General features: G+C 37.8%; 1 protein-coding gene across 1 annotated transcript in view; it reads left to right on the top strand.

The window, feature by feature from the left end:
* TTC1 (tetratricopeptide repeat domain 1) overlaps positions 1 to 12,747 on the top strand; it is a 29,309-nt gene that overhangs the window by 6,004 nt on the left and 10,558 nt on the right. The window contains exons 2-5 of the mRNA XM_062605269.1: positions 5,833 to 5,893; positions 7,673 to 7,785; positions 9,359 to 9,395; positions 11,008 to 11,156. Coding sequence (XP_062461253.1) covers positions 5,833 to 5,893; positions 7,673 to 7,785; positions 9,359 to 9,395; positions 11,008 to 11,156 — 360 coding nt within the window. The remainder of the gene's footprint in view (positions 1 to 5,832; positions 5,894 to 7,672; positions 7,786 to 9,358; positions 9,396 to 11,007; positions 11,157 to 12,747) is intronic.

Below are 12,747 nucleotides of genomic sequence, written 5' to 3'. Positions count from 1 at the left end.
TGCTATTGTTCTTCCATAAATTACAGCTTCTGTATAGAATTTGCTTTTCCAGAGCTGATCTGGAATTTCTTCTGGAATGGCTTCTCAGGTATAGGCATTCATTTCAGCATTTGGTTATTTCCTAGTTCCATATATCCAATATAATATAATAGCGACTTTGTCAAAGTTGCTAGTGTTTTTCTGTAGTATTTATAGACTCAAAGCTAAGGTACAAAATGGAAGATGGGGTACAGCAAAGTAAATCATATTTTGGAGCAGTCCTCAGACTTGAAGATGGTCTCAGAACTCTTTCCAAGAAGAATTATGTAGTTGGACAAAAAAAACCCCAGATTATTAATACATGAGATAACCCAACTGACTGAGCAGCAGTGAAACTTACTGGTATTTTTTCAGTAATTTATGTTATAAGGGACATATATTTTGTTAATTTGCATCAGCATTCAAAATAATTTGGTATAGCATTAAAACTCGGAATACAGTTGGGTTTTGAAGGTGTCACAATGGAGTGAAATATAAGAAAAGGTGATCCCCTTATTCAAATGACCTACTTTAATAACCTGAATTCTGTATACAGTACAGCACCAATACTAAATATGCTGTTTTGGTCAAATTGGAGAAAAAGACGGATTGTTAGAGTAAAACTGCCCTGTCCTATAGTTTGCAAAATGAAACAAAACATCCTGTTATATTTTCCAAGTTAATCAAAGCTTGAGAAGTATATCTGTATCTGCTGAAGTAATTAATTCCAAGTGCTGGTGAAAAGAACTTAGATAAAATCTGGAGTTATATTCTTCCTGTGTGATTTATAGTTTGAGTTATATTTTTAAATAAACATAAAAGTCTTTTGTTGCAGTTAAAAGGCATTTTAATTGTTGCATTAAAAGGCAACATGATCATTACCTACATCTTTCTTTCAGTGCTGGTATCTGATTAGAGTTATATAAACTGAATGGAAAGCCTTATATTCAGTTTACATTTCTCTGGAAGATGCTGATACTGTCATATTGGGATCTTTTCAACTTGTGGTGGTGGTGGATTAAGTGGTCAGGTCCACTTTTCTTTCTGGGGCTGTTGCCTCTGGAACAGGAGGGACTGGATGGCATGTATTGTCACTCAGGAGTAGTCACAGACTGGCATATTAAACTGTCTGTCAAGGATGGATGTGATCTGTTGTCTCTGGAAGTGTGCTTATAGTTTCAGGAAAAGGTAGTGATTTGGCAGGAGAAAGTCTAACCTGTCTTTACCAAAGTGTTACAGTGGGCAAGAGATCAGCCAGTATTCAGCAATGCTTATTACTCTGCCTCTAAGTGTAGAGGGCAGATTGGGCAGTTTCCAAGCGACAGCTCTAGCAAGATTTGAAAAAGGATATTTGAGTGACTACAACCTTACATTGAAATTCAAATCCTTAAATGCATGATACAGCAATAGCTTCACAAAACTGCAGGGGGAAGCAGATGACTACTAATGGATGCTTTAGAAATAGAATTGGTATTTGAAGCTGAAAAATATATTCCTTATCTGTTTAAATTCCTCACTTCCATGCACCCTTTGAACTCCAGTAATTTTAAATTGACTTCTACTTGGTTACCTTACAAAAGGGTATATGAAACGCAGGTGTGTATTGTCACACTGTATAAATAGCCTTACAGAGAAGAGAGAGTACACATTTGCTGCTCTTGACAAAACTGGGGCCAAGAACAATTCCCTAGCAAAGTTAAATCAATTGATCAAATAAAATGCATAGGAACAAGCAGAGGAAGCATAGTTTGAGGCATTACAACCCAAGGGTGTTCGTCCTTCAGCTCTCATCAGCTATATTTAAGGATTTTACTTCCAGCTTATTATATTGGTTACTTTTTAAACAGGGAAAATGTGTAGATTTTCTTTTTTAATAGTATAATAATGCTTTAGTACTTTTATTTTTAACACAGAAGTTTTTTTGAGTTCCAGGGACTGTATTTGATGGCCTTTCTTTTGAATTGTTTATTGTCAGAAGGTCAAGCTGTCTTTTCTTATTACTTCAGATCAGGCCTTAATCTTCAGTACCTCTTGCTTGCCGGGCAGGTTTATGTTAAAAATCCTGATTTCTTCATAATATGGATGATTTTAATTCAGTATCCAAACTGTAAACATTTCTAAATGGATCCTTTAAGAATCTTATTACTAGTTAAATGTAGTTATTTCTTCTAGACTTAAAATATTTTTGACTTTGTACATCAAAAACTAATGCCTCTCTGCCACTTGGAATTGTCATCTTTGTGTTAATAAAATTGGCAAAACCCAGTCCTTAATATTTGACTGTCTATGAAGAGCAGAAAATCATAATAAATTGGGGAAGCTGTGCCTGACCCCGTTGTTGTGTATGAGCAGCCTCAGGGAATGTAGTGGGTCAAGATGTCTTTTCCTTAGGCAGAGCATTCTAGGAGTTCAGTCTGACCTACTTCCCTCCTGAGGAAAGGGTAGCCTGCCCTGCAGCTACTGAAATCCTTTCCTGAAAAATGAAAGGGTGGGGACACTGAAATGACAGTGTGCAGAATTTGTCCCAAGGACAAGTCACTTGCAATTTTTTCACTCAGAGCTGATACGATCACAGTAAACTGATGACCAGTCAGTTTGCAATTGTCCATCCAAGCTGGAAATTTAGCATACTGCATGAGAAGGTTAAGTCTTCTAACACTGGTTTAGGTTTTGGGTTGGTTTTGTTTGCTTGTGTGTTTTGTGGGTTTGGGAGTTGGCTTTTTCACCCTGAATTTGAATAGAAGACAGCATCCATTGGAGTGGTCCTTTCAGGTTAAATGTAAATTCATCCAAAGTAGTTGATTTTCACTGCTTTTGTGTTAGGATTTTCTGTTAAAGAAATGTATATATGGAAGAATAGATGATACACGTATTTCACAAATACACAGTATGCTTTGGAGAACGGTACATTTAGGATGTGACGTGGCAATATGTGTGCTTTTACGTTTTGTGGAAAAGGCAGAGGAATTTGCTTTTATGGATAGTCTGCTACTATGTATTGCTTAGGGGTCATGCTTCAAATGCAAATCCAGAATGATGCATGAGACTCTATAGACTTTATATATAAACTTTAGCTATAGGCTTTACCTTTGTGAAAAATATGGTGAGAACTTGTACAACTTGGATCTTAAGGGACAGCCTGAAACCCATCATGCAGAGATATCTTGAAAACATTGGTCAGGCTGTAACAGAAATACTGGTTGTGAAGCAGGACTGCATTGCTTGCATTGCTGCTTTCCCGAGTAAGCTGCAAAGCCATATACGGTGTTCTTAACAATGCTGCTGGCTTCTGAAACATGCTTAGACAACACCTTTTCTGGTCAAATAGTCAGAAGTGACCACAAAACTGTCACTGACATTTGAGTGCCTCTAACAGTTATGTGACTAATAGCCTCTGTCCTTCAAGTTTGATTTGCAGGCAAGAGGACATGCCAGGGAACAGGCTCTCAGAGGAGGAGTTGTTGTATGAATCATCAGCTTCCCAGTGTGATAGTTGTTAAACTCTTCTGTTGCTCAGAACTTTGATCTGCCCATGTTTCCCCAGGGAATACGGCCATACAGCCACCTTGGTCTTTCTCTGTGCTGTTGGAGGTCACAATCCTCTTGGCTACCTGAGAAGGAATCCCACAATGGAAGAATTTTCCTTTTATCTTTTTTAGGATAAAGCTTATTTTCCTGAAGCCTTCTTGCTGCAAATCGCCTTTTAGCATTTAATACTTACCTGGGGTAAACATGTGATATTTTGTAATAATTTTAATAGAATGGAACAACATAATGATAGTATAGGTAAAGCTTTTCAGCCAGTTTTCCTTGATTTTAGGGTTTCTGCATCAGGAGTACTGCCACCATGTCATTTTATACAAGCAAAGCTCTTTCGTTACTGTAGAGTTATAACTCTACCTTATGCAACAGTGAATCAGTTAATGGCACTTAAAGGCCGGTTCTAAATAGGTCATGAGCAATGAAGTCAGTAGGGCTGGTGTTTCAGACATTTCTTTTCTTGAATGAGGCTTGTCTATGTAGATCTTTTATGTTTTCCAGTAGGATCATCCTCTCCAAACCTGTTCTGTGCTGAAATCTGGCTGCTTTGTTCACTGGTATGAAAATCATACCAGTTCTGTTGTGCTTTCATTATATGCATTCAAGATGTTAAAAATTTCTTTCTGTGGAAGGCTGACTGTGTGTGGCAGTGGCCTTACTGGAGTGGAGCTATTCTGTCTGGCACTTGGGAAGTTTGGGAACAGCTTTCAAATGTAGTTAAGCACTCCCTGCGTGAATAGCAGAATCCTGCATAGATGATTTCGTGCTTGTGCCCTAAGTGCCTAAATTTGTTTGTACGCTCATATTTAGAAAGCACCAACTGGCTTGTGTACATTCGTGCGAGTGACATTGTGGAAGAACTGCTGTAGGTTTCTCAATCCATGCTGGAGGCAAGCCAGTTTCTAAATAGTCTGACCTATGTTTTCTTTGGTTTTGTTTTTTAAATATGAGGAGTAATGAGTATTAGAAAATGTTTACTAGGCAATAGGAAAAAAAAATTATCGATCTAGGCATATATTGAAAGGGTCAGATGATACTTTGCTGTGTAATTTTGTGTGTCACAGCTGAACGCCATTCTGCAGAGCCTTGTTTTCAGATCATTGTGATCTGTTACTACTAAGATGGTGACAGTGGTCAGGTGAATTAATTTCTAAAGCTAATAAAAGCAAGAGGAGAGAACCTCTGATTTTGTATTGTTTGTCAGCTACTTGGCATCGCTGTGAGATGGTGCAGCGCTCTACAAAGAGTACTATATTTAGCTGTTTCCAAGGAGATGTTCTGTGCGATATTGATAATTGCATTAATCCTTGATTTACACAATCTGCAGGAAGGGAAACTGCTCCTTTTCCTAGTGCTGGCTTTTTAATTGCTCAATGATCTGTAATTTATAGACACCTTGATGCAGGTCCTTTGTGTATGCACGTGTATTGAGGGCAAAACCAGTGGCAAAATGATCATTTTTCTACCATAGAAATGATTCGTGAACATGAGCATTGCTTTTTGATGTTACTGTCTGGCTTATACTGCTTTGTTTTTACTTGTGTGAGGTATGTGTGCATGTGAAAGGCTTCCATTGTAAATAGATTGAAGAGATGGCTTGGTGACATCCTGTGTTTTCTGTTAAAGGCTAAGAGCATTCATGTCAACTTCACTGCTGCCAAGAGTACTGTTAAGATATTCATGGTTGAAAACACAGCTCTGCTCAGCATGTGCAATTTTCAGTGTATAACAGAACAATCTTCCTGTCTCTAGGTCTGATGTTTAGTCACTCACTGCGTAAGAAATTTTTCCGCACAGTATCATCCATGGACCTGTTTCTAATGCAGTCAGTTCAACATGCTTTGTGCATGTAACTATGAATTTCAAGGAAACCTTCAAGACTTCATCTAAAATATATTCTACATAGTTGACCTGCACTGATTGGATTGGATTGGATTGGATTGGATTGAATTAAATGGAGTTGAAAAAGGAGCAAACAACCAGCTAAAAAGCTAATGTATTAGTTTAAACCATGTTATTCACTATGAATGCTCTTTCTGCATTTTGTTGTCCGTGAATTGGAGCTTTTTAATTGCCTTGTTCTACAGCAGTGTTTTATGGATATATATGAAGTGTATCATGTCACAGTGACTACAAGCAAGTGATCTTGGTGCTACTTAAAATTCTTCAGGTTCTATTTTATTCTGATTTCCATTCATACTTTATTTGGAACTGCAGCTGACCTACTTGTTCATTTCAATTAAATACTTTGAGACATTGTCTTTTCTTTTGTAGAAAAGAAGAAAGGAGAGCACAATGCTGAAAGAGAAAGGAAATGAGCAGTTCAAGAAAGGAGGTGGGTTGATAATCTTTTAACACCATGTGGATGTTAGAGAATCTTAATTAATACTTAGGTGATGTAGAAAACTCATGGGAAGATTTCACACCTATCATTATTCAGATTTATCATCTATATCATTTTTCATCCAGCTCTAGAGAACAGAAGGAGATAGGAGACCTCCTTAAGAGTTAAGTTGAAATCACAAAAGACTTGGATTACTAAAGCAGGGTTCTCATGAAAGCTAAGTGTTTAAAATCTAAGAACATAATACAGAATTTACTGGTTTCCAGTGCCATGATTTCTTTTGCTAATCAAAAAAAAGCTTCCACTAGGCTCTGAGTTTTGCTGCTGTGTGTGCTCAGAATTGATGCAGGACTCAGTGGTTCAGTAGCTCTCGTATCTTTGTACATGTTTCTTTTTCTCCACTGGCTCTATCTATGTTTTATTTGTGTATGCGTGCGTGTATCTATACAGACATCTATATACACGTATGTACATCTATATGTACTTCATATACATATGCAAATGTGTATATAGAGATGTATACATGTAACACAAATACATATATTTAAAAAATCTAGAGGCATGTACTTTTCTAGTTTATGCCACAACTGGATGTGTTCTGAACGTAACAGAAGGGTTGACCTGAGTAATAAATAACTGTACCAATGCTTTTAATTAAAAAGGGGGAAGTGTTTTTGACACCTGCCTTTCATTTAATGTTCTGGTGGGTAGAGATTTCACAAAGAAACCAGGAAATGCAGATTCATATTTTCTTCAGTCAGCAGGGACACAACCAAGTGACTTCGCCTTTCTAGAAGTATATCCTGATAACAAGACAGTGGCCTTTCTGTTGGAGGTCTCTTACTGTGTGCTAAAAAAGCAGGATTCCCGGGGAATGATTTACCAATTCAAGCAAACATCAGAACAGGCAGAAGGGAACTGCTGAGACCATGAAAGCAGCAAAACTGTAGTTTTGGCTGAATCATCCTATGAAGTCTTATCCTTCACATGTAGTTTCTTGACAAATTCTTTGGCAGATCTTTTCAGTGTGCCTGTGCCTGCCAGAGTGCTTACTAATGAGAAATACAAAACCTTTTAAGCACCTGGATGGTCACCAGCTAATATGCACAGCAAGAATTGCTCTGTATTGAGGCCAATGAACTTGTCAGCTGGCAGGGCATTGTTCAGTCCGTATAGGGCCTTTTCCTTAGAGGTGACTCTATCTTTATTGGAAAATGTATAACTTGATAATCCCACGTGGTTTACCACTGGTCCTTGCTTTAAACCAGACTTGATGATGGATGACCTTCAGGTGATAATGGGTTTGCCGTGACTGACCTTGAAGTCAGTCATTGAAGATGATGTGCCAAATGAAATATCCCTGTAGCTGCTTTGAACAGGTATCAGTGCAATGATGTTTTTCAGCACACGATTCATTTCAGATCAAGGATATGCTTAATCTAAAGTGATTCTACCTCTAAGGCTGGTACTCAAACAGAATGAAACAATTTCAAGGATAAGAATTATATGCACATCATGCTGCATTTGTTACATTAAGCTCAGTACTATATTTCTGCTTTAAAATCTGTTGATTTTAAAATAATGAATTGTCATTGATCTATGTACTACTTAGTAATGTAGTTTCTCTGAGAGCAGCTACCGATTATGCTTTAATACTGCATCATATACTGAGAAGTGTTTCCAAAGAAATCTTAGCCATGTGGTTCACTGACTGTACTGGAATTTGAAATAAATGGTCTGTTTTAGTTTTTTTTGCTATTGCATCTGCAGACTTTGGAGAGGCAGAAGACTCTTACACGAAGGCCCTGCAGATTTGTCCAGCCTGCTTCCAAAAAGATAGGGCTGTTTTATTTTCAAACAGAGCTGCTGCAAAAATGAAACAGGTGAATATTTTTTTTTATTTTATGAAACACCATGTATTGATTATCTGACAAATGCAGTAACGAAATCATTAGGGGTGTATGAAGGAGGGCAAAGAATAAAGCTGTTTGCTCAGTCTGTCATGCTCCCAGTAGAAATGCTCTTGGTTTTACTGAGGATGAATACAAACCTGTTAGAGTTGCCACTGGAACAGCTGTTCAAAGTCGCTCTGGTGCATTATGTTTAAAACGCTAATTTTGCTTTCATTTGCTCTGTTTTAATGAAATTCAAAGTTCATGTCTACAAGCATGTTCAGTGGGTGCAGACCATGTATTAAATTGTTTAGTATTATAGCTAGTTAGTGGTTTGGTTTGTTTTTTTTTTCCTAAAAGCCTGGATTGTCATATACTTGTCATTACTTAATTTGCTCAGATGCTTTGAGGCATAAGCAGCACTTCCTAACTTTATTAATTGGTTTTATTAATTCAGTTAGTCTGCTTCCTATACAGTTCCTTTATAACAGGTCAGACCTATGTAGTAGCACCTGGTCTGGATAGAATGGATATGGCTGTGTTGTTTATTCCATGACCAGGGACAAGGAAAAAAATTGAATAAACTCTAAACTGAGAAACCTCCCCATAATCCAGATGTTAACTATTCATGTAACTTGAAAAATAATCCAATAGTCCCCAAAGAAGCCCAAGGTGACAGAAGAACTGTGCATGTACTAGTGTATCTCGCCAGTATTGGTCAGTGAAACTTGACAGACTGATACATTACTCTGAAAATGGAGTCATGTTATTAATATTATGAATAGCTTCTCCATTAAATTTGTTCTTCCATATCTGCTGCACCCATTTGCTTTGCACTATAGTAGAAGCTTGTGAGGCAGATTTTGTTTTATGGAGAAGATAGTTCCTTGGGTGCGGAAAGATTACAGCTACTTAGATCAACAGTACAAGCACAGAATAGCCTGATGTTTTATTTATATTTTTTAAGCCCTTTTAGTTTGGATGAACATAAGATCTCTGTCTCAGCTCTTTTGCTTTCCTTCTTGTTTCATTACAAGCAGATTGCTTGGCTCTCATCTTCTAACTATGGTTGTCTGGGTGCACTAAAATCTTGTCCCTACCACTTCTGGACATCTCACGCATTGTCCCTATCAGCAAAAGCTGTATTAGTGCAGTATCTGCTCTCCAAATGTCTTAGCTCATACAGACAAGAATTTATCTGTGATTCTTGGGAAATGCCTATTCCAACCCCTTAATTAATTGACAAAGGTAGAAAAGCTGTAGCTCAGCTAAGCCAAGGCCTGCAGATGTGACTCAGCCTTTTGACTGGAGCCTGCTGCCGGCTGTGCAGTGCAGGCAGATTAGTGGGGCAGCCCTGCAATTTGAACACTGGCAGCCTTCACAGAGAGGAAGCTAATCGCTGGTAAAGAGCTTTGCATCAGAAGCAACGGTATGAAAAGCCTTGATTACATGAACATCCCAATTCCTTGGAATGCCAAAGTTTTTTGCTTGCAATTGTACATAATCTGTTTTGCAATAATTTCCAAATAGGTCTTTAATATAGCAAAACTATTTTGTGTTCTAGGACAAGACAGAAGCTGCCCTAAGTGACTGCAGCAAAGGTATGATTTTTTTCCTGTATGCTGCTTTTGTGCCAGATCTTTCATGCATAAATTACGCCATTTAGTGCCTTACTGCAGCACTGTAAATTCAGGCATACAGGTCTTTAAAGAATTTAAAGAAAAGCTCTGATGGGAGACACCTGAATCTAGACTTATTTATAGTATTTATTTTTTAAAATGTGTATCTTTTCCTGTCTGAAATAATTAAACCTGCATCCACCTGCCATTCCCCCTCCAAATCTTGGTTTAATCCCAGATTCCAAAGAACCATGAGGACTTAACAGAATTAAAAGTATCATCAAGTCCCTTTTATGCATGGTTTTTGCTTTATCACAAGGGCTTATGCTCTCCTGTTCTTGTTCTGCATAGTTTTCTCCCTGCAACTTGTGGCGAAATCATTTCAGCTGTGCATTGTTTTATTGCTGCCACCCACTCATCCATGCTCAAGTATTTGTTAAACTCCCTATGACAGCTGGGGAAAATATTCCAAATCCCCAATCAGAAAACTGATCCAATGGCTGTGTGCCAGTGCTGCTTGTACAGTAAACAGGAGTTTGTACATGCTCAAAGTACTGTTGAAGGTAACAAATTCTAGCTGGCCTCTGCATTTTGGGGGTTTCCTTGTTTTGGTGGTGGTGCATTTTGAAAAACACTTCTGATTTTGTAGTGGCTGAAAGGCACTCGCTCTGCTTTGCAGCAGTGAGACTTGACCTACCAGCGCCTGACATTCCCCAGGGACTTTGCTTACAAACTGCAATGCAACACTTGGAGCACAGCAGAGCAATTCACACTAACCTGCAACTTGCTGACTGTAGCATTGTCTTTGTCCTTCCAGAAGGACTGAGCTAGAATACTTAGCTAAATAATCCTAGATTTAATTGTCCCAAGAACAGTTAGTAATTATCAAATGGGCAGTCTCTCATATTGCCTCTTTCGGTGATGAAAAATGGATTAGGAAATTTTTGAGAAATTACCATTTGCAGGTTACTGTTAAGTTTAGCATTCAGTCTTAACTGCATCTGTAAACAGGGCTGCCAAGGGAATAAGGAGAGGAAAAGCTTAAATTCAGACAGTATGCCCCTCTGCTAACTTGTAGAGCTAATATAACTGTGGATTCCCAACCCAGTTTTGACTGCTTGATATTAAATTCAGAAGAACACCAGAAGTTCTCCTGGAGTTTGTCTCCACTTGAACTGAGAGAAGCAGAGAAATGCTTATTTTCCCTGCTCATCATAGGTATATTTAACTCTAGTGGTAATCTAACAATATAAACGTATTAAATATACAAAAGCTGAAAGATATCTTACAGGTCCTTAAAATTTCTGAAGTATCAACAAAAATATAGTATTGCAAAATTAAATGTTTGTGCACTATAAATCACTTCTATCCGTGATAGGCTGTAGACTTTAAATGAAACATGATCATTTGCATTAGACTTTCACAGGCAGATGTATGCCTTTCTGAAATATGACTTAGCTTTCAAACAGACTGTCGTTGATTCTAAGCTACATTATAAAGATGACTATTAAGAATGTAATACACACTTAAGAATTCATTTGAAGGATGTAGAAATGTTTCAAATAAAATACTATGCTTTGTTTTTGTTTTCTAGCAGTGGAATTGGATCCTAACTATATTAGAGCTTTGCTGAGGAGAGCAGAACTATATGAAAAAACAGAAAAACTAGATGAAGCTCTGGAAGATTATAAGGCAGTCCTAGAAAAAGACCCATCAGTTCATCAAGCCAGAGAAGCATGCATGGTAAGCCTTTTTAGTATACTTTGGCTTCATTTTAAGCCGAGGTCTTGTCTTCTTTTCCCGTGCACACACACACCCCATTCTAGTTTTCTGACTGAGGCTGTTAATTGTATTTTTGCATGTTCTAGAAAAGGTTGCCCAAACCACTCGTGCATTTTAGTAGCCATCACTTCAATATGGATCTGCAGTTTGGAGATCAGATACTTCTTGCTGGCTGTTAATTGTTTGGAGTCTTGTTTTCGATAGAATTATTTCCCTGATTGGTAAATTTGCAGTTGAATACCTGAATTATAAAATAATGACTTTCTTTTTTTATGACTTGATTATGTAATTTTGGCAACGAACAGGATTCTGTCAGCCTGTATCTATGTTTGTATCTACCTTAAAGTGTTGATATTTTTGTTTCTTCATTTAGCCGTTTTCTGTTCTTGTTCTTTGCTATGTCTTGTGTGTGTATTGGCCACTTAGAGTTATTTTACTAATAGTGACTGAAGTCTACTATTAGTCTTCAGAAACTTAGCCTTTCACTTGAAGAGCAAGGCCCTTTATGGTTGCTAACAGCAGTCTCTCCTGAATTCAGTTACTTTATTCATTCTTCAAAAAAGAATTAAAAAGATCTGCAGCTTAGTACTGTGTTCCAGTGTCCATTTTCACCACTTTCAATCAAATTACAAATACTTCAGGATTAAACTTTTATTGCAGAATCTTTGCCATATCTCTACAAGTGTAAGGAAATGCTTTAAAAGCTTCCTTTGCAAGGTAACCCCCATGCACTTCCTGAAACCCCAATCTAACATGTAGATAATCCCTAGTCAGTGGGGATTTAAAGCCACTGCCACAGCCTGCTGATCTGAGGTTTCAAGTAACTCTTTGTGGAACCAGCAGGAAGCGATTTTTCTAGCAATACTTAGGAAATTAATGCTCAGTGTGGAAAATAGATGTGGATTTGACAAGTTCAGAGGGTCTTTTCACAAAGGTAGCAAGAAAGGAAATTTATTTTGTGCAGAAGGCTCCTATGACAGGCTGCTTGCTGTTCTGATTTTTGAAAAGAGGTTATGAAGGCTCTATTGAAAGCACAAATGTGCTAGAGATGTAGCTAGACAGCCTGTGGTTTTGAAGGAACACTAATGCTAATGAAAGGTAGCCACTATGAGAAGTACAGTGGTGGTCACTTTTTACCAAAGTGGGAGCTTCAGGTCATGGTAGGTGAATGGTTTGCTGGCACCAGGGAGCCTGGAAAGAGCTGACCATTTTCTGCAGGGAAAACAACATCCAATCTATTCTTCACTTACATTTTATGGTAAATGGATGCTATTTTGAAATGTAATTCTTATTTGGACACCAAAATCCTTATGCCAATGCCTGACTTTGTACCATGTTAAATTTTCAAATGGTGTCATTGTTTTAGTTCAGCTTCACATCAGTGAAATCATTTGCTTCACCTGCCAGCTTATCTCTAAAACCACTTTGAATATGTTGATGCAGAAGTATTTTTAAAACACTTAGGTTTGCTTTAATTCTTCATTTGGGAAAATAAATCATTAGTAGTGATTCCTCCCTCCCCTCTCCTTTCCCCATACTATGGTGTTGGAAG

The sequence above is a fragment of the Pezoporus occidentalis genome, unplaced genomic scaffold (assembly GCF_034315485.1).
Source record: "Pezoporus occidentalis ecotype Australia unplaced genomic scaffold, CSIRO_AGI_Poc_V1 ctg91, whole genome shotgun sequence".
NCBI classification, from domain to species: domain Eukaryota; kingdom Metazoa; phylum Chordata; class Aves; order Psittaciformes; family Psittacidae; genus Pezoporus; species Pezoporus occidentalis.
This window is presented reverse-complemented; position numbering and strand designations above follow the sequence as displayed.